Source organism: Desmodus rotundus, chromosome 9 (genome assembly GCF_022682495.2).
Source record: "Desmodus rotundus isolate HL8 chromosome 9, HLdesRot8A.1, whole genome shotgun sequence".
Classification (NCBI taxonomy): Eukaryota; Metazoa; Chordata; class Mammalia; order Chiroptera; family Phyllostomidae; genus Desmodus; species Desmodus rotundus.
The window spans coordinates 72616704-72637560 of record NC_071395.1 but is presented as its reverse complement, the minus strand read 5'-3'; the positions used below and the strand labels follow the sequence as shown (position 1 = coordinate 72637560).

Genomic DNA, 20857 nt, shown 5'->3' with positions numbered 1-20857 from the left:
AGGGTCAGCTGCCGGAAACTGAAGGGGAAGGGAGAACAGGACATAACTGAGTATTATGTTCCCCAATGGCCCCCTATTAGAAAGGCTCCACAACTGTCACCTCCTTGGTGGGGACTGAGGGTTTTGGAGCCAACCCCATGCAGGGCCTTGGCACTTTTCCAGGGGCCAGGGCACCCACCTTGTCATTCCGCTCGCACAGGAACTTGAGCCTCTGAGCTCGTTTGTGCATGAAGACCCCATCCAGGTGGCCTGTCTCCACGGAGCGGATCTCAATGGCTTTCTCGCCCCAGCCCATTATCTGGTTGGAGCAGATGTAGGCTGCAGGAGAAGGCAGACGTGGGGCAGTGAGTGGGCTGCAGCCCAGGCCCACTCCCAGGCCAGCCCGGGGAGACGAGGCCTGCGGCTGGGACCGGCACCACACTCACCCACAGAGGTGGGCATCTCTCCCCACTGCAGCACCACGTCCTTAATGATCCGCCCGTACGTGTTGACGTACACGCCCTCGTCCTCGTAGCACAGCAGCATCTCCATGCCATCGGTGTTGGGGAGGAAGATGATGGCGTGGGGAGTGATCTGGCTCTGGATCTGGGGAGGAGAAAGCGGGCTGCACTCCCTGAGTCTGGAACGCAGACTGGTGGTCCACTTCCACCCACGGCCCCGCCACACTTACATGGACAGGGATGTAGATGTCGTAGCTGTTCCCCGAGTCGACATCTACTGCGTGGAAGCCGGCGCTGGAGCCATAGATGACCTTGAGCCGCTGTCCCTCCTCTACTGTCAGGTCTACCAGCAGAGGGCGGTGAGGCAGGTCAGCAAAGGACTGTGGAGGAGAGAAGGGGTCAGGGGACACAGGCGGAGGAGTCAGACCTTGCAACAGGGTCGGGGGGCTGAGGCTGGGATTACCTTGAAGGCCATGAATTTGTGGTAGGGTTTGGGGGCCCAGGCATACACCTCTACGGAGTTCTTCAGGGCGATGACCAGGAACTTAATACGTTCGTATTTCACTGGGGGCAGGAAAGAAGAGGGACACTGGGACATCCCTCCTTGGGCTGCCAGCTTCCTCCCACAGGTCCGTCATTACACCCCCAATGCCAGGACCCAAGTCTCTGGCTTCAGGACCCTTGAGCCCAAGCCACCATTTTTCTCTTTTCATGAACAAATGTGCCCTGGCCACTCTGTTGTGCCCTCCTCACCAACACGGTAATGCCCGCAGCCCTCCATGTCCCCCACGGTGGTCCAGCCCTGCTTCTTCTCCACTTCTGGGTCATTGTGCAGAATCTTGTTCCGGAGCCAGGACAGGTAATACACCCGCAGTTTGTTCCTTTTCCCTGAGGGACGAGGAGACACACACACACACACACACACACACACACTTCCTTAATGAAGGTCAAGAATCTGCCTCCCCTCCATCTTTTTCTGCATACCACAAGGGCTGAGAGAAGTGGCCCCACCTACTCGCTCTTGGACCAAGGTTTCCCTCTGCCCAGACTGACGATGGTGTCAGAGAGCCAAGGAGCTGAGCCCCCTCTTCCCAGCCTGGTCCCCGCCCCTGTACTCCACGCACACACCTGAGATGGTGATGAGCAAGTTGAGTCCCTCCAGCACATCCATCTGCTGGAAACGCCGCCGCCCAATGAGTCCATACACCTTGCCCTGCCCGCTTCGGTCCAGCAACATCAGCCCGTTCTCCGTGCCCACCAGCAGGTTGACACCTGCAACAGGAGCCCTTGGGCAGGTCAGGGCAGAGCCGGGCCCTCACCGGATCAGGAGTGCAGGGACGCACCAGGCTCCTCTTCTCCTTCCCAGCCGTGGCTTACCCCAGAGGGCTGCACAGAGGATCTCTGAATTGAATCGCTTCTTGTACTTTCGAATCTCGGGGGTTTCACTGTGGGCCCGTGTGTTGGTGGGGTTCACGTTGACCACAGAGCCTTTCCGCACATCATACTGATCAAGCCGACTGGCCTCTCCACCCACTAGGGCTGCGGAGGAGAGAGGGGCAGTGTGGTGGGCTGGGGCTCCTTGGCCCTGTCTCTCCTTACCCTGCCCTCACCCTCAGTCTCAGCCCCTCGGAATGCTCAGAAGGGAAGGGAAGGACAGAGAATGGAAGAGGTGCCCTGAGGAGCCAAAACAGAGCCAAGAGGCCTGGCAAAGTCCTCGTTCTACCACGTAGATCCCTATGCAGCTCTGAGCATTCTGAGTGGCCTCAGAAGCTCTTGTTACCCCTGTGCCAGGGCAGGTACTCAGGTCAAAGGGCAGGATGATAACTTTGTGAAGCCACATCACCAGACCGTTACCTTTGCCCCTCTTCAGGCCTCATGGCAGAGCTGTCCTTCCCTCCTCACCTGTGATGGGTATGGTGTCCCCACTGCCTCCGGGCTGGTAGATGCCTAGGTCCACAAACATCGTGAAGGAGCTCTTGCCAGGGGCCTTCACCAGCCCACGAGACTGGTACTGTGGGGGGTGGGGGCAGCAGTCAGGCAGACACGTGAGGCCCAGCCAGTGGCCCACCCCCAGCCATGGTTCCTAGGCCCCAGGGTCCTCCCTGGGGAATCCTGGCTCCCAGGTGCTCTGCCCACCCAGTGCAGTACCCCCAGGAACCCCCTGATCTCCTGCCCACTGCCAACACCCTCCCCTATCCCCGTGGGCCTGCCTGCACCCACTTACATCACTGCCTCCATCCTTCAAGGGGGGGCTTTGACCTTTGCTGCTCTCAGTGGGCGAGTGGCTGGGCTGGACCACATCCGGCAGGTTTGTGTAGCCGTTGCTGTCTGCGTGCAGCAGGCTTCGCTCCTCTTCCGGAGTCTAAAGACACAGAGTGAAGGAGGCCAGTACTGGGGCCAAAGAGGATCATGGCAAGTGCTGGAAAGAATGGGGTGCCTACTCACACGCTGGACCACCATGGTACCACCCCCATAGGGGGTCTGGGTCCCAGCTATCTCCTCCACGTCATGGACCACCATGGTGCTGACGCTGTCTGTGTCCCCATCACTGCTGTGGGAGAGAAGAAGGTCATGAGGCCCTTTAGGTCCTGCCTGCCACCCAAGTGCCACAGGAGCAGACAGGAGCAGGAGGCCTAGCTCTTGCAGTTTCAGTCTCTATTCAATACACGATGCACTTAGCCTCACTGAGCAGCCTTTGCTTTGCTGTTAGTTGTCCTGCGCCTGGCACTTGGGGAAGGCTGGTAGCAGAGGAGCACCGGAAGAGACTGCCCCCTAGTGACAGGACAGCGGGAGAGGGGTGGGAACCCAGCCCCATACTGCACTCTAGAGAAAGGGAGAGAACTGACTGGCACTGACTGCCAAGGCTCCCCACTCTGAGGAAAGGGGAACCACCTTCCCTCAGACTTGCCCCAGAGGCCCCTCCTCCCAACCTGCAACCCTTCTGTTGGGGTGTCTCCAATGTGGGAGTGCCCCCATACCGGGCCCCAGGGGTGTCTCTGCTGCCCTCTGATGGCTCGCCATTGCTTTCCTCGTCGTCATCCTCACTGCTCTCCACCTCCTCACTGGATGATGAGTAGTCCATGGCCTTTTTGGGAGGCCGAGGGGCCTCATCCAGTGTCCGCTCCTTCAGCAACACAAAATCCTGCAGGGGAGCAGCTGCGTGAGGAGGGGATGGGAGAGGGCAGCGGTACAAAGGATGCCTGAGGAGAAGGGGCAGGATCACAGGAGGGGCTCCCGCAAGCAGGCCCCTTCTCACTAACCTCACCAATGGCTCGCTTATAGCTCTGGGAGGGGCCACAGGGGAAGAAGGGCAGCCAGGAAGAGGCAGGAGAGAGGTTAACAAAGGTTAGTAACTAAGAAGTACATCTGGAATCCCGCAGTCCCTCCTCTCACGCAGAGTAAGCCCCCACCCCTGGCACCCAGGCTTGAGACTCCAGAGCTGGCCCCAAAGTCCTGGACCAGAGAAGGAAGGGCCACAACTGCCACCTGCTGACTTACTGCGGGCCGGCCTGGCCGTGAGCGGTGGTCATCAGGCTTGGCTTTGTTCCCAGGGGACAGCACTGGGGAGCTGTCCAGTTTGGAAGAGGCTGGATATGGCGTGGTGAGAGAAGGCAGGTCACTGACACCTGGACAGGGGATGACTTCAAACCCACATCCTGCACCCTGGCTGGTGTGGCTCGGTGGGTTGGGCATCACCCCGCCAACCAAAAGGTTGCTGGTTCGATTCCCAAGTCAGGGCATGCTCTTGGGTTGTAGGCCAGGCCCCTGATGTTTCTCTCCCTCTTTCTCCCTCCCTCTTCCTCTCAAAAAATAAGAAAATCTTTTGGGGGGAAAAAACCTCCATACCCTGGGTTGACCTCTCAGGCTTGAGCCCCAGAGGTCCATGCCTAGCCCAGTCCAGCCCCTGTGCTACCTCTGAGGGTATCTCAGGCCCTAGCTGCCAAAAGCAGGGCCCACCCTGCGGGAGAATGTGTCCTGGCCCCACAGCAGGCCGCCAGGCAAAGCTCACGTACCTCCCACACGGTTCCGCTCCAGAGAGCCGGCCTGGGGGAGGTGCCCATGAGAGCCAGGGAGGACACTGTCGGAGCGCTCCCAGCCAGGGTCGCTTCTTCTGAGGTCGGGGTTACTGTGGGAGAGCAGAGACAGGGTCAGGGAGACACAGTGCTCCTCTCCCCGGGGGGCTGAGCCGCACTGCAGAGGGAGCCATCACCAGGGGAGGCAGGTGGCAGAAGTGAGGGTGGGAGTGAGCAGGGGGACAACTCCATTACCTACAGGCGTTGGGCGGGCCAGGAGGCTGAGCAGGGGGCCCTGGAGGCTTGGGGCTCCCCCGCTCTGCCCTCCTTTGCAGATAGATTTGCCAGGCGGAGTTGCTGCGAGGTCTGTGAATGGAGCACAGGGGTGCCGGGGACGGGGGCAGGGAGGGGGCTGAGGTGACTGGGTTTGGGCTTGCCCACCCCTAAGTGGGTAACCTGGTAAACTCCCCTCTGCCCCCGCCCTGCTCCTTAGCCTGCCACCGGACTTCACCCAGGTGTTACCTGGCACGAACAGCCTGGGCTGGCCGAGACCCTCCGGCCCCACTGGTGTTAAGGGCAGTGGCGATAGATGAGGTCCTCTGAGGCACCTGAGGAGAGAAGAAACAGGAGTCAGTGTTCTTGGTGCCAGCACTATGCTGGAAACCATAAACATTGCGTTTGCACTAAGGCTCTGAAAGGTGCTCTCCTGGCTTTTATGAGATAAGCTACATTAAGGGAAGCTAATGAGTTTGTCCAGGGTCATGAAGTTAGGAATAGCAGAGCTGGGATTGCAACCCAGGTAGTCTGCCCCTAGTGCTTCCCAAACACCCTGCGCATTCTTCCACTCCCACACTCACCACGGGGGTCGCCATGAGCCCTTCATGTGCCCCCAGACGGGTAACCTCTTCAGGATGGGGGTCATGGTGGGTGCCTAGCCTTTCTCTTCCCTTCCAACCCCAAACCCACCTCCACCATGCTGCACCTCCACTCGCCCTCCATTTCTTCTCTTGCTGTAGTTGGCCCTCGAACAACATGGGTTTGAACTGCATAGGTCTACTTACACACGGATGTGTTTCAAGAAACATGTACAGTACCATAAATGTATTTCCTCTTCCTTATGATTCTTAGCAACATTTTCTTCCCTCTAGTATACTTTACTATACAGTATAGGATACGTATAACATACAAGATGTGTGCTAACCAACTGGCCATGTTATTGGTAAGGCTTCTGGTCAACAGCACGCTGTTAGTAAGTTTTGGGGCAGTTAAAAGTTACACTTAGATATGTGTGCAGGGAGTCAGCACCCCCAACCTCCACATTGTTCAAGGGTCAGCCATATTTCTCTGCTTTCTTGGTCCCACAGAGCTGGCCTTACCTTGGGTGGGGCCTCATTATCTTGCCGGACCCAGGCTGGGGGGTTCGGGCTGGGGCTGGGGCCAGGCCCTTCCGAGGTGGGATCTGAATTTTGGCGGATGACAGCTCCTCGGGGACTGGGCGTGGCAGTGGGTGTGGGGGCAGCAGAGTCGGGGTCATGAGAAGCTGGGAAGGCAGCCAGGTTTCGGGTAGGCTGGTCCTGCAGGGACTGGGATCGGGGTACAGGTGCTGCATATGGCTTCAGCGGGACCCGGTGTGCCACCAGGCTCTGCAGGGAGAGACCAGGGAGGGTGGGCTGCCCACTCTGTGCACATCCCCACTTGTGAGCTGGGGCCTGGGCTGAGAGGAAGAGGCAAGTAAAGCCTCCAGCTTCCAATCTCCCTTTGAATGAAAGAGGGTCCTAGAGCCCGAGAATAGGTAAAATGTAGGAAGAGACATACAGCAGCAAGCAGGTGATGTCTCTGACCACGTATCGTGAGGTCTGTGACCCCTGGCTAAGGATGTGTGTATGTGTGTGTACCTGTGCTGGACGAGGCTCCCTATGTCTGTGTGTTAAGACAGGAATGGGAAGAGACTCACCTTGTGTGGTCCCTCCTGGGGCTCCACTGGCCTCTGCATAGGAGGAGTTTGGGAAAGTGGTCCTGGGGGTCCAGGGGAGGCCTGGGGCATGGGAGGCTCAGGCCCTGTGCCACCTGGCTTGGTCTTGGCCAAGGGAGAGTTCTGCTGCTTGTTCATCCTTGTTCTCTCTTCTACCTGTGATACGAAGGGTGCCAAGCAGGCCAGCTTTTGTTTCTCTGTTCTCAAAATTTAGGTTCCTATGTGCCCCACCGCTCCAGCCCTCACGACTGTGTGCAACACCCCTTGCCCCTTCTCAGTGTCCTCCCGTGTGGAATGACTGCTTCTTACAGTACAGCCTCAGGCAGTGGGACTGGAAGGATGGCGTCTTAGGTAGCAAAAGAGGCAGTGAGTACCTCTCGAGCCCAGGCTGGCTTGTCAGCAGGGTTAATGCCCCGACCATAATGGTACAGGGGCTTCCTATCCCCAGGCAGAACTTGCTGCTGCTGCTGCTTCTGAAGCTGCTGCTGCTGCTGTTGCTGCAGAGACTTGAGGTAGGCATGCTCCTGCTGCAGTTGCCTCTGCAGACGCTCTGACTGCCGCTGCTCCTCCAGCTGCTTCCGCTTGTATTCCTGGGCCCAAGGGTAGGAAGAGAGGGCTCAGCAAGGTGTAGCCCTGGAAGTTAGAGTCGGCATGCCCTTTCTTTTCTCCTGCCTAGACAGATGTCTTCCCTTGATGCCTGGGTGAGTCCCCTCCCCTGAAGTGTTTCCATCCCATTCCGCAGAGAAGCTCTGAATATGCATCTTCCCAGAGGAAGCTGGGGGACCCCGTTACCAGCAGTAGGGCCTGTTCCTGGAGCAGCTGTTGCTGAAGGATCTCGAGCTGCCGCTGCTCCTCCTCTAGCCTGTGACGAATATATTCCTGGGGGGTGGGGGTGGGGTGGGAGGCAAAGGGCAGGGAAAGAGGAAAAGGCAGCGGCGGCGAAGGAGTTGGAGGAGGAGGAAGGGATCAGTGGGAGGAGGATGAGAAGGACAGCAGGGAAGAGCAATAGAGAGGACGGGGATGAGATGAACCCCAAAGAGGGCAGGGAATGAGGAGGAAGTCAGGGTGGAGGGCCCATGAGAGAAGGTGCAGGGGAGAGGAGTTGGGGATGGGCCAAGAGATGGGGAATGAAGGCACAGAGACAGGAGGAGGGCAGGGAGCCAGGGTTGGGGGTTGAAGGGTGGGAGAAAACAGAGAGAAAGAGTGAAGCTAGAAAAGATAGGAGGAATCTAGGGTTAGGGAAAGAAGGAGGACAGGGTACTGGGGAGCAGGGAGGCAGGCAGCAGGAGCGGGCAGGGAGGCCAGGGCAGGGAAGGGGTGTGTGCGGTGTGTGCTGGGGGCGCTGTACCTGCTCCCGCTCGGCTTGCCGCCTCTCCTCCTCCCGCCTCAGGGCCTGCATGTCCTCCAGCCGCCGTTGCTGCTCCTTCTCCTGCAGCTTCCGCTGCTCCCGTTCCCGCCGCTGTTGCTGTGGGTGAAGAGAGGTGTGGTCTTAAGGGCTGCTCTGCACACTCAGACAGCCTTGGAAGGAGGGACCCCAGCCCACTCCCAGACATCTCCTGGAAAGGGAATCCTTACAGGACAGTTAGGACAGGTACCCTTCTCACTAGGGATGATGGTGAGAGAGAATGGCTTCAACTTGTTTCTACAAACCTACCTACCCTACACAGGAGCCCATACGGATTTGGCTTGGAAAAAATTACTTGTCCAAGGTAGCAATAGACTTGGGATCAGAGGGACTAAGCAGCTGGCGGCTGCCCTGAGTGGGCCGAACTGGATAATACCTTTTGCTATCCATTCTCCCACCAAAAAACAGAGTCGACAACAAACCCTACAATAATACTCTTGGCCTCTCAACCTCTGTCTGTAAATCCAAATAGTGGGCTGTAACCATAGCCTTTGGCCACAAGAGGGCAGCAGGTGCCCATGCACAGAAGAGCAACCAAGCGAAGAGGCACTTGGCCAGCTCCTGGACAAACGTCGGTATCTCGGGTTGCACTTTCACAATCCTTCTGACCAAAGGCCGCCCTCCGCCCCTCGGGCCAAAAAGGAAAAGATTTCTATTAAAACGAATTTCTCCCACCCACCTCCAATCAGTACAACTGACAAGATAGTACTTTTCAACAAATCTAACCTGAAGCAAAAGTAAAAGGAAGTTCTTTAGAAGGGCCTTTCATGTTCCGTAAGAGAAACAATGGGAAAGGAACAGTAAAAAAAATAAGAGAGAAAAAGCCCTAAAGGGCCAGTACAGTTGGGGGACTTCACGGTGCCATGCTCTACAATGCGGACCTGGCAGGCCTGCTTCAGGAAACACCCTGGGAGACCCAGTTTCCTGCCACTCGACTACCTGAAAACATATTTACTAAAAGAAATCTGCACTGCGTTCTCTGGTAGCAAGCAGGTTTCCTTGCAGATTATTTTTTGTTCAACAAAGACTACAGCCTGCTTTGGGGAGCAGTACACAGACGCTGTAGATGCTTCTATTACTTTTTTGTTAAGTTAGCTCCCTGTGAACTTTGAAATCATGTGTTTCAACAAAAAATTCATCATTTAATGCATGTGTGTGTGTGTGTGTGTGTGTATTCACATACATATATTTTAATCCTCACTTGAGGACATGTTTACTGATATTAGAGAGAGAAGAAAGAAGAGACAGAGAGGGAGAAACAATGACTGGTTGCCTCCTGTACACACACCCTGACTGGGAATCAAACCCGCAACTTTTTGTTGCATAGGATGACGCTTCAACCAACTGAGACACCAGGACAGGGCACTTAAGGCATTTGCATTTTAAAAGCATTTAAAAAATTTTTTTTCATCCTAAAATAAAGTTATGAATGTTTATAACCCACTCAAAAAATGTTTTTATCCTCACCCAAGGACATTAAAAAAAAAGATTTATTTATTTTTAGAGCAAGGGGAAGGAAGGGAGAAGAGAGGAAGGGAAACATTGATGTGCAAGAGAAACATCGATCGGTTGCCTTTCGCACGTTTTCAGACAAAACCCAGGCGTGTGCTCTGACCGGGAATGGAAACGGCCACCTTTCAGTTTCTGGGATGACACCCAACCCACTGAGCCACACCAGTCAGGACCACTTAAGGCATTTTTAAAATAAACCTATACCTTGCCTTTCCCACCATGCTCCCCTGCAAAATAAAGAAATACATTTAAATATATATGCACACAGATACAAATATCTTTTAAACTGGTTCCTATGACGTTAAAAAGAAAACTGCAGTGCACTGGCTGGTGTGGCTCAGTGGATTGGGTGCTGGCCTGCAAACCAAAGGGTCGCTGGTTTGATTCCCAGTTAGGGCGCATGCCTGGGTTGTAGCCAGGTCCCTGGTGGGGGGGCACGTGAGAGGCAGCCACACATTGATGTTTATCTCCCTCTCTTTCTCTCTCCCATCCCCTCTCTCTAAAAATGGATGAGTAAAATCTTTTTTAAAAAGCTGCAGATATTTAAAAATAAGATTCTCTATTAAAATGAATTTCTCCCACCTACGTCCCATTAGTCCAGCTGACAAGACTATACTTTCCCGTAAATGTAAGTCCAAAATATTAAAAGGGTCTCTTTTTAAAAAATGTTTATTCATTTTAGAAAGGGAGATAAACATTGATGTGAGAAACATCGATTTGTTGCTTCCCACATGGGCCCTGACTGGGAATTGAACCCACATCCTAGGTCTGTGCCCTGACCAGGAATCGAACCCACAACCTTTTTATGTAGGGGATGACAATCCGACCAACTAAGCCACCCGGCCAGGGCTGAGAGGAGGGTCTTCAGAAGCCTCTTTTTTATATGCAGACCAAACAACTGCTTGACAGTAAGAAGCCCGGGGGCCGGAGGTGTTTGGAGGCAGAGGTACATGGAAGTAAGTGGAGCCAGATAAACCGCAGAGGAAGTATGTATAAACAAGGACAGGGACAGTCCTGTCCATGGGGAACCAGTATGGCTTTTCAAAAGTGGTACTGTTCTAATGGCACGCTGAGAGCACACCCATCCATACAGGGCGGCCAAGCAGGCAGTGCGCCTTCTAACGGAGGACATACCCTTTCTATACAAACCAAACAAAAGGGGTTAGGAAACCCTGGCTTGCTCCCTCTTCTCCCCACTGCCCTAATGGAACCAGGGATGGGACCAGGACAGGTTGCTCATTGGGCCTGGCCCAGGCCCTTCTGACACCCCACCTCCTCAACACGTCGGCGCTCTTCCTTCTGCTCCTCAATGCGGCGCTGCCGCTGGTGCAGGAGGTGTTTGATGTGTGCCTCAGGATCTCGCTGCTGCTGCTGCTGCAGCTGCTGCTGCTGCTGCTTTAAAGCCTCTGAGTTACTCTTATTCTCTTGCTGGAGCCGGAGAAATTCCCGGCGTAGTGTGGACTCGCCGGGCACATTCATGATGGAGCTGGGTCAGGGTGGCACAATGAAGGTTGGGGTCAGAACCCAGTCATTTCCCACTCTCATGCCTGGGAAGCCACCTGAGTGGGTGCTTTACCTGGACCAGAGAGTGCCTCTGGTCACTCCCTGGTGACCGGGAAAACTGCTCTCTCCCCTGTCCAGTCTTGGGCCCGGTCCTTCAGTGATATCCCACCCTGCAGCCCTGAGTCACGCTTTCCCCAACTCTTGCCCATTTACTCCATCTCTTCTCAGCACTCAGAGATTGTTTTATGAGTCTCTAGCCCACCATTCCCAGCCTTAGAGTCCCCAAGCCAAGAACCACTGATGCCCCCTCAGATGGAAAGTGATGGCCCCCAAACTCCACCCGCCAATAGCCCACCTTGGCTCTCCTTCCTCTCCATGGCTGTCGTCTTCCTCTTCGCTGCCGCTGTACTCATATTCTGTCTCCTCTGCAGGGGGGAGATCACTGCTGTTTCTTCACTCAGTGCCCCAGACCCCACCCTGGGCTAGGGAGACCTTAGATGGGGACAACCAATAAGGTCTGTCTGGATGGCCACGCACCTGGGTCCCTGCCCACCTCTTTGGAGCAATGGAATGATGGTGGGTCTCAGGTTTGGGCCTGGACAGACATGGAGATTAAACCCCATCATGGGTGGGATGTGCTTGAATGTGCGTGCACTCACAAATGAATGTGCCCAACAGGAAGCTTATGTAAGGATGCAAAAGGGCCACAGTCATGTGGAAGGCTGATTTGGATTGGTGCTAGAAGAAAAGGCGCTCTGGGGTTGGACGTTTGAGAAAGGAGATCTCTTCAGATAGGGAAAACTGGGGTCTGGGAGGGGAGCCCGAATGGGAGCCAGGAGGAGCCAGGGATGGTAAAGAGCAGAGGCGGAAGTGTGTCCTGAGACCCCCCCACCGCCCTGCTCCCCCACTGACCTTTCTCGCCTCGCTTTTTCCGAGATCTGTCGATGTGGTCCTTGAGCTGGATGCGGACCTGCCGCTCCGTGGGCTGGTCTCGGATGAAGGGAAACTTCAGCAGCTGCTCCGTTGGTGGGCGGCTCAGGTAAGTCTTGATGAGACATGTATCAATGAAGTCGATGAACTTCTTAGACCTGGAAACAATGGCTCACACTAGAAGGGCCCCCTCGGAAGGGGGTGTCACAGGAGGAAAAGGGGAGGCCATTCATCAAAAAGCCACCTTGACATCCCTCCTGTCTTCTTCATAGCCCAACACCAGCGCCCCCTAATGCTCTGGCTGCTGTACTGCAGTACCAGCCCCGCCCAGCACCTCTCCTACAGCACAGACCCAAGCCTGAACACAGGGGGCTATCATGGGGGTGGCCTTGTCCAGAGACCTTCCTAGACCTACCACTTCTTGGACTTGAGCCTGGGTGGCGGGTTCCGAGGGATGAGGAAGAGGGCTCGCATGGGATGCATGTCACAGAGAGCTGGGACACAGAAGAGACCCAATCAGTCCCTTTGCCGTGCTGGGAGACTAAAGGAGCCCTTCTCACCACGACCTCCCATGGCCTGCCTCTGCCCTACGGCCACCTTCTGGGCCCTCCCTTCTCTTCCATACTCCGCACTTACGGGGGGCTCCCTCTGCCATCTCGATGGCTGTGATTCCTAGAGACCAAATGTCACTCTGCAGAGGGGAGAGAAGGCACAGGTGAATGCTCCTGACAACTGTCTTCCATTGCTATCCCTGGTCCCTTCAGGACCACTTCCTGGCCCACACTCCTTCCTGAGAGCCCCTCTCCACTAACCTGCGAGTCCTCCAACTCAGTCAGTACTCCATCCTTGACCTGCCACAAAACGCTCCCCACACAGCCAACCCCTCACAGTGAACACATCATTAGACCTTCACTTGGTTCCCCAAACTGCTTGAGTCCCCAATATTTTCGATCTGCCCATCGCCCCATCTCATTTCCTGCCGTTGGCTGCCTCCATGTTCCATACTGTCTGCTCCGTACCCTGTAATCATAGGTGGCATCAGGGTTCTCATCACAGGCGATGACTTCCGGTGCCATCCAGTAGGGGGTCCCAATGAAAGTGTTTCGCCTGCCCACAGTGCGGTCCAACTGAGCACTCACCCCAAAATCCACTGAGAAGACAGGGAGGGAGGGCTCATAACGGCGTCACCTGCTCCCTTCATCTTGGAGCCAGCATGTGCGTGGGACCCAGCAAGGCAGCTAACCCAGACACTCCCCAGAACCTCTTCTAGCCCATCAACACCCTGAAGAGCCTGACCTAGTCTTCCTGCACCTTGGGAAGAAAACCAAGGTGAAAGGACCACAGGATAACATACCAGATCAAAATATCCCATCTCCCTAGAGGGACCTGCACAGCACCCGGGACACAATGGGTAGGAGAGGAAAAACTGCGATTTTCAGCAGGAGGCAGGGCATCCCCAGGGGAGGAGACAGGAAAGCAAGCCTCCCAGCCTACAGGTTGTTGGACTTCAACCACCAGAGGGAAAAGGGGCCTCTCTGTGTCCTGGAGGTGAGTGGACCCATCTGCACAGAAGGAATCAGCGCACCTAGCTTGACCTCGGCATTCTCTGTCAGCAGCACGTTCTGCCCCTTGATGTCTCGGTGAATCACTTTGTGGGCGTGGAGATGGGCCAGACCCTGGGGCAGGAGAGTGGGGGAAATTAGCCTTGGTGCTGGAGGGAGTGGGAAAGAACAAAGACTTGGACTGACTGAAATAAGGGGAGGGGAAGTCATCAGTCTGGGTGGGCTGGGCAATAGGAGCTGGCCCTCTCCACATGTTCCCAAGGACAGGCTGAGCTTTTCTAGAGAGCTCCCTCAGCGTGGTGGCTCTCGCGACTTCCCAGCAGGTGTGGCTGCAAGCGGGGAAGTAGCAGAACTTGGAAACAGAGGTACCTGTCTCCTCCAACAGTTTGAGAGTCCCCAACATTAGGACTCTGGCCCCCAACCAGATCGGGCCATCTGCCCCTTAAAGAGGGCACCGTTCCATTTCCTCCTCAGTGCAGGGAGGGTCCATGCCAGGGAGAAGCACCAGCGGGGCTGGCCCAGGAGCAGGAGGCAGGGGAGGGGCCTGGCACTCACCCGCAGAATCTCCCTGCAGATGTAGGCAATACAGTCCTCCTTCAGGGCGTTCCCTTTTGTATTCTTTACCAGGTCAGTCACGGAACCAGCACCACAGAACTCCATTACCAGCTATGGTCCCAGGGAGCACCGAAAGGGAAAGCAGAAGTTAGGTAAGCCCTCTTTCCCCTGCCGGCCCTCTAGAGGAGAACCAGAGGCCTTGGGGCCACAACTGGTATACGCTGGAAAGGAGGGGCCATGTGACCCCCTCAGAAAGGCCAGAGGACCTCCTGAGACTAGGAGAAAAGGGGGAAGGGAACACAGCTGGAAAAGACAGGGAAGGTGGGCCTGGGGACGGTCTGTGTCCAGGGTAGGAACCCAAGGAATCCCTGACACTATAGACATAATGAGGGGGGTATGTGCATTTTCCGTGGGGAGGGGTCCAACGTTCTCATCAGATCCTCTTTGGGACCCACAACCCCAAAATGGTCAAGAACTACTGCTCTGGAGCAAGGTCGGCAAACTATGGCCAATGAGCTAAACATAGTTTTTATGTTTTTAAATGGCTGACAAAAAGTAAAGAACCATGTGACATGTAAATTGGAGCATCCTAAATACAGGCTTTGGGGGACACAGTGATGCCCACTCATTTACATATTGTGCTTTCATCATACCACGGCTGAGCTGAGCAGCTGTGACAGACAGTAGGACCCACAAAAGCCCCAAATATTTACTATCTGGCCCTTCACAGAAAAAGTTTGCCAACCTCTCATCCTGAGGCAAGAAAGGGGCCAGAATTCGCAGTGCTGCTGGTCTGCTAGACACAGCAGTGCATGAGGTCCACCAGAGAGCTGCGGGAGGGACCCTGGTGGCACTTGGGAGAAACTCCCCAGAGGCAAGGCCACAGCAGGGAGATGAGGAGAGCTCCCCGCAGCAGCTCTGGGGAAGAACCACGGAGAACCAGAGGCAGGTGCCAAAAGGGAAGTTCCCCTGGAGACCAGCACATCTGTCCAAATGTTTTCACGGTATCTTTTCTAAAAGCCACACACAACACAGAAAAGGTAGGAAGATATGTATATTTGCATATGCAAGAAATCATTTGCATATGTCCCACTTCTGAGACTAGCATGATGGGAGGACAATGTCCAACAGGCCCAGAAGGGGGCGCCTGGTCACTAGCCCTCAAGCATCTCTCACTTGCCTACATAGTTGGCAGGTAAACCTACCTGACACATCACTCACCTTTCTTTGTGTGTATGAAATGTATTTGTGTGTGTGTCCGTGCATATGTCTATGTACCTTCAAAAAGACTGAAGTACACTGAAAGCAGGGACCATGATTTATACTTATCTGTGCAGGGTACACAGAAGGTGCTCAGGAAGTACTCATTTGCCAACTGCTGCCAGGGGAGACGTGGCATGAGATCCAACCCCTGGCACCACCCCCCTCCCCAGCCCCAGCCCAGCCCAGCCCAGCCATGGCCAGCTTCCTTGCTGCTCTGTCCTTGGGACTGGCTGGGTGAATACTAGAGAGGACAAGGCTGAGGAGTCAGCTGGCACCAGTGCCCAGGTAGGGAGGGTGAAGGAACTAGGAATGTTCCGAGCCAGGTGGGAATCTGAGGGAGGCCAAAAGTGCTACAGTAAGCTCTGGCTAGGACAATCATGCAGAAGGGCTTGTACACTGCCAGGAGGGGTCCAAGCTGTCTGTCGCCTACCACAGATATTTTGGTCTGTTCCTTTCCTAGGAGCTGTGCCAGTGCAGGAGAACTCACGAACTAACCTCCCTGTGGTCTCTTCCAGCTCTTGCTAGGATTACATTGCTTGCTACCTGTGAAGTGCCTGCTGGACACAGGGTAAGGTACTGGTTAGGGCAAAGATGGGGGCAAACCCCAGAACCCCTGCCACCAAAACGCCCAGAGAACAAGAGGCTGCAAAGTGTTGGGGACTGTGTGGGTCAGGAGGTCCCTCAGTCCATACACAGGAGAGGCTGCGGGACTGAAGAGAGGGCTGGCAAGGAGACTCCGGGCACTGACGCAGACTTCCAAACAAGCAGCCTGGAGACAGACAGGGCAAGGGGGAGAGGGCGGGGGAACAGGCCAGAGGACACTTCTCACCCAGAGCTGGTCGTCATTTCCAGGGGGGCTCTTCTTGATGAAGGCCCCATAGTAGGTGGCAATGTTGCGGTGGTGAGAGTATTTTTTCAACATGTTGATCTCCTGTTTGATCTCTTCTTCCTCGTCCTAGGCGAGTGGGAGGCGGTGAGCCCCTTTCTCATGCTCCAACCCTCCCTCTGCCCCAAGCTGCTCCCTACCTCCGTGACATCCATGACCTTGATGGCAGCCAGCTGCCCAGTCTTGACGTGCCGACCCTGCAGACAGAGACAGGCATAGATGGATCTGGGTCCACACTCAAGGAGGGCTGGATTCTGGAAGAAGCTACACCTTTTGGCTGTTTTTTGTCTTAGAAAATGTCTCTCATGGTGGCTAGACACCTCAGTTTAGGGACCTGGTCATAGGAGTAACTGTGGGCTCCAGAAAAACTACCAAGAATGAATTTCCAAGCTCTGTGCTTGATAAAGATGAAGGGTCTGCTCCCCTAAAATACTCAGGAGAGACGAGTGACAGACACTATGTTCTGTTCCAGCCTCTCTGGCTTGGACTTGCTACAGTCTGAAAGTTAGAGCATGGAGTGAGAGATACCTTCTCCATCTTCAGATGGAGCTGGAGGGAGCTGGGGCGGGAGGGCCTGAGCCTCTCTCTCCATCTTCTCTGCAGGGCAAGCTGCTTCCTCAACCAGCCCCCTCTGGATAGGAGGCTGTTCCCAGGATGCCCGACCAACTCCTGCCAGTTTTTTATGTTGTTGACAGGCAAGAATTAAGATAGAGCTGAGGGTTTCAGGAACTTGGGGAAACACAGAAGGGCCGATTAACACATGTCAATGGCCCCATCACCAGGGCTAATGGGAAGGAACTTCCATAGTGCAGCCCTCCTCCCACTCCGGAAATTCCTAGCAGAAGCCGTCTGGGACTCAGACAGGAAAGTCCGGGCTCCCTGGGGGAAGAGCAGGGTGAGGGAAAGCAGCCCCTCGTGAGGATGAACATGGGTACTGCCAGGCCATGGATTATTTTTATCCTCAGCAGTCATTCGAGACCCCAAGCCCAGAAAAGCAGTAGAACACAGAGCTGTGATTTCCATAGCAACAACCAGGCAAGAGATGGGAAATGGGGGGAGGGGATGCCTGTTTCCCAAAGCTTACATGGAAGGTTAAAAGAAAGGCAGGTGGTCCCAGTGACCCAAGAAACAGGCCCCTGAGACACAGAGATTTGTGAAAGGTCCAGCATCGTGTCTGGAGACGAAGAAGCCGGTGTGTGTTCTGGGGGCCTCCAGCTCTGGGGCAGCATCCACCTTGAACATCTCCGCTGTGGCCACCTCCCCCCATTGAAGTGTGACCAGTGATCAGGCCAGTAAGAGGGCTGAGCTGGCCAGGCTAAAAGCTACAGTCAGTGGCTGAGGAAATACCCCTTCTGTGGGAGAAAGGCAGCCTCAAAAGCAGAAGGCCTGCTGCAGGCCAGCTGTGGGGGCTCAAGAAAACCACTTCCCCTCTGCAGAAGGTCACTCATCAGATTCCACCCACTCCAAGCCCTGGACTTCTCTGTTGTCTTGGGAGAAGCCAAACATGCACCTTTGGTCTGAGCTCTACTCTAAACTCCCGGGTGAGTTCTGATACATATGTCCCCATACCATTCCCTCTGCCTTCACCTGTCTCTTTCTCACACCCCATTCAACTCCAGGCCTGCTCCTGCCACACCAGGACTAGTTCTAAACTCAGGCAGAGGCCAGCAAAAACACCCCACTTCTTGCTGCTCCCTGCCCTCAGTACTTCTATTCTCCTCTCCTTTCTCGCTCCTCCTTCCCAGAGCCCCCAGCCTCTACAATCTCCCACAACCCCGCCTGTTTCCTGACCTGGAGTACACTTCTTCCACCCCTCCTGAGAGGGCCCTATACAAGATAGTCATGCTCCCACACCATTAGAGTCTCACCTTGTACACCTGTCCGTAGGTTCCATTGCCAACCACCTCCACCAGCTCAAAGATTCCAGCAGGGTCCTGGGGGAGAGGGGAGAGGGAGAGAAAGAGTAAGGTGTCAGGACTTCAGAAAGCGATTATGTAGTCAGGGGGCAAGGGGAGAAGGGGTTCAGTCAGGAGAGGAGAGTGAAGACTAGTATATTAGGCGGGGCCTGCAGGAGGGAACACTGAGGGCCAGCTACCCTTTTCCTGGATTGGTTTAGAGTTTGTGTTCTATGGGAAAAGTCCCAAGGAGAAGAGAGGAAACAGAAGCCAGAGCCCCCAGCTGGCTTTTCAAAGATGTGCTCCTGATTTCAAACTCTGAGAGCCTGAAACCTATCAGCAAAATGGGGTGGCTGAGAGGCCACCTCTGGGGTTGGTGTCAACTTTAAATGAGGCAACGCTCATAAAGTGCTTAGGATGGTGCCTGGCACAGAGCGTGTGCAGTAACAGTTACTTAGTTACGAACCTTTTAAGAGCAGGGATGAGGGAAGCCAGCAGGGAGCTGGAATTGGAGAGCCACCACCCTTTTGTCATTTTCCCCCTTTCCAGTCCTCCCAAGACTGAGGGCTTCAGAGCCAGTGTCTGTGGCCTTTGTGGGGGGTAGGGAGGACCTCTAGGTGGGGAGGGAGGGCAGGTGACAGTGAGAGGGCCACTGGGAGGGGCAGATGAGAAGGAAGAACTTTCAGTTCCTGCTTTCCTGAGCCAAGCAGTGCCAGGAGGAGAGGGCCCCAAAGAGCTCAGACAAAGCCTCTAAAGAGGCTCATCGCCTGCTGGGCCAAGAGCAGGCAGCCTGGCTGAGTAGTGCAGCTGCCTGGAGTCGCCCACAGCCTCCTGGCAGGACTTCTTTTTTGAGCGAGAGAGAGGCTGGAAAGTGGGGCTGCAAGCTGAGAGCGAGCCTGGCTCCTGTGCTCCTGCAGGCTGGGCAGACCCTCCGCCACCTGCAGGGTGAGAGGGCAGGCACAAGCAAGGCTGCCACTTAGGAAACAAACTCTCCAGGCAGTGCTTGGGCCTCTGTGCCGATAACCCTAAAAATAATCTAAAACTCCCTTCTCCCCGACTTTGCAAACCAATATAGGATTTCTAAAAAAAAACAAAACAAGCCCTGGATGGTGTGGCTCAGTGGACTGAGTGCCAGCCTGCAAACCGAAAGGTCGCCAGTTCAATACCCGGTCGGGGCATATGCCTGGGTTGTGGGCCGTGTGAGAGGCAACTGATCCATGTATCTCTGGCACACTGCTTGCTCTCTCTCTCTCTTTCTCCCTCCCCTCCCCTCTCTCTAGAAGTAATACAATCTTTAAAACAAAACAAAATAAACCCAAACAAATCAAAAGAATCCTTCATCCTGCGCCCACTGAAGCAAGAACATGGAACATAACTTGGGCAAGCTGGAGACCAGGGAGAGACCAGCCGCAGGCTTTTCTGAGAACATCCTCACTGTACAGTGTCTCTGTCCATTTTCTCAGAGAGGGGAACGGAGGGTTGGAAATGCACTTCCCCTGTCACAGTACATGCTACCATGCACTGCAACTCTGTACTTATTTGTCTGTAAATTCCCCAAAGAAAGGGAGGTCCTCCTTGTTTACCACTGTCCAGCACCCACCTGGCCCAGAGCCTCGCCCAGAGTGGCCTGAAGGAACATCCCAAACCTGCTCCAGGGAAGACCCGAAAGCAGGAGAAGCAGATTCCTTCTACATGGTCTGAAGGGGTCTGGACTGACCAGCCCGAGAATTTTGTGGTTCTATGTTCAATTATTTAGCTCCAGCTGAAGTTACTTTAAAAGCAAACAACCTTGAACAGGTCTAAGGAAAGAGCAGGCCCCGCAGGAAAGGAAGATACTGTCACTGCAGTGTGGGGCCAATGAGAGTGTGGCTCTGAACCTGAGAGATGCAAGGCACCTGGAAGAAGGTGTTCTGACCATCTGCAAATCTAGACTTACAGAAAGGGAACCCAGTTCCCTAAAAATCTCCCCTCGGAAGGGCTTGTCCATTTTGGGACCTCTTAACTCTGACTGCTGGCTAGTCCTTTTTTGTGTCTGATTTAGTTCTTTCTAGGTGGATGGAAACAAGGAAAAAGGACATATGGTCATGATTTTCTAGACACTCCTAACCTAAAATATGATGGGCCTGTTAAGAGTCACAATGATATACCATCATCACCTCAAATCAGCACAAACAGATTTAATTTTATAATCTTAGCTCCAACTCTGTCCCCTCCCTACAAGTTTGGGAGGCACTGAGGAATGAAAGAACTGGGTTCAGATACTGATTTAATGGTTTCCAGCCGGTTTTCTGACCCACAAGCGAGGATAACCACACGAGCTTGGAAAGGGTTATTCTGAGAATTAGGCTGAGAGCGCGAATGTGACCGAGCAGATACGGACCTACCATCCTATCCTCCACAGAACCCCCTCCACAGGGGCGAGCGAGCTCCTTACCCTTCTCAAGAGCAACAGCATTTTCCACACCAAAAACCCCACCTCTGTGCCACCCTCTACGCACCTACTCCTCCTCCTCCACTTCAGTCACCCTGTCCTTTCTCCCTTCAAATGTCCATTTGTCCCTTCCTCTCAATTCCTAAAGCTGCCACCCAGGCCAATCCCTTCTCTTTTCTGTCCTGAAGCTCCTGCCTCACCACTCTGCCTCTGCTGGCGCTGCCAGATTGAACCCTCCCCACAGGGTGCTTTCCCAGTCTCACCCTTCTGCCCAGAGCCAGCGTGGCTCCCCACTGCTTAAGAGTCCAAACCCCTGAACCCGATAGGTAGAGGCGCCAGTCACCGGCCTACCAATAAATATTTTCTGAGTGTCTGCACCTACCCTGCACTGGGCTAGGCCCTAATCAGGGAAAATCTCTCAGGCAACTTTCTCTCCTTTCATTCATCCATTAAATATTTACTGAGCACTAACTGAGTGATGACTCCTCCA

General features: G+C 54.6%; 1 protein-coding gene across 11 annotated transcripts in view; it reads right to left on the bottom strand.

The window, feature by feature from the left end:
• The window catches only part of MINK1 (misshapen like kinase 1), a 61888-nt gene that overhangs the window by 1014 nt on the left and 40017 nt on the right, over window positions 1–20857 (bottom strand). Inside the window, exons 2-32 of one of the 11 annotated variants that reach the window (XM_045198873.3) lie at window positions 17910–17975; window positions 16182–16238; window positions 15985–16110; window positions 13893–14003; window positions 13361–13451; window positions 12795–12925; window positions 12412–12466; window positions 12191–12269; window positions 11758–11933; window positions 11201–11270; window positions 10615–10828; window positions 7774–7890; window positions 6800–7015; window positions 6408–6581; window positions 5830–6096; window positions 4976–5061; window positions 4709–4819; window positions 4454–4566; window positions 3939–4066; window positions 3701–3724; window positions 3419–3582; window positions 2886–2988; window positions 2665–2802; window positions 2343–2451; window positions 1818–1979; window positions 1569–1712; window positions 1194–1328; window positions 904–1004; window positions 671–820; window positions 426–585; window positions 179–318 (exon numbers count right to left, since the gene is read on the bottom strand). In XM_045198873.3, the coding sequence (XP_045054808.2) occupies window positions 179–318; window positions 426–585; window positions 671–820; window positions 904–1004; window positions 1194–1328; window positions 1569–1712; window positions 1818–1979; window positions 2343–2451; window positions 2665–2802; window positions 2886–2988; window positions 3419–3582; window positions 3701–3724; window positions 3939–4066; window positions 4454–4566; window positions 4709–4819; window positions 4976–5061; window positions 5830–6096; window positions 6408–6581; window positions 6800–7015; window positions 7774–7890; window positions 10615–10828; window positions 11201–11270; window positions 11758–11933; window positions 12191–12269; window positions 12412–12466; window positions 12795–12925; window positions 13361–13451; window positions 13893–14003; window positions 15985–16110; window positions 16182–16238; window positions 17910–17975 (3918 nt within the window). Of the gene's footprint in view, window positions 1–178; window positions 319–425; window positions 586–670; window positions 821–903; window positions 1005–1193; window positions 1329–1568; window positions 1713–1817; window positions 1980–2342; window positions 2452–2664; window positions 2803–2885; window positions 2992–3418; window positions 3583–3700; window positions 3725–3938; window positions 4067–4453; window positions 4567–4708; window positions 4820–4975; window positions 5062–5829; window positions 6097–6407; window positions 6582–6799; window positions 7016–7773; window positions 7891–10614; window positions 10829–11200; window positions 11271–11757; window positions 11934–12190; window positions 12270–12411; window positions 12467–12794; window positions 12926–13360; window positions 13452–13892; window positions 14004–15984; window positions 16111–16181; window positions 16239–17909; window positions 17976–20857 lie in introns of all 11 variants that reach the window. The other 10 variants (XM_045198872.3, XM_024564612.4, XM_024564613.4 and 7 more) reach the window with 10 other exon arrangements.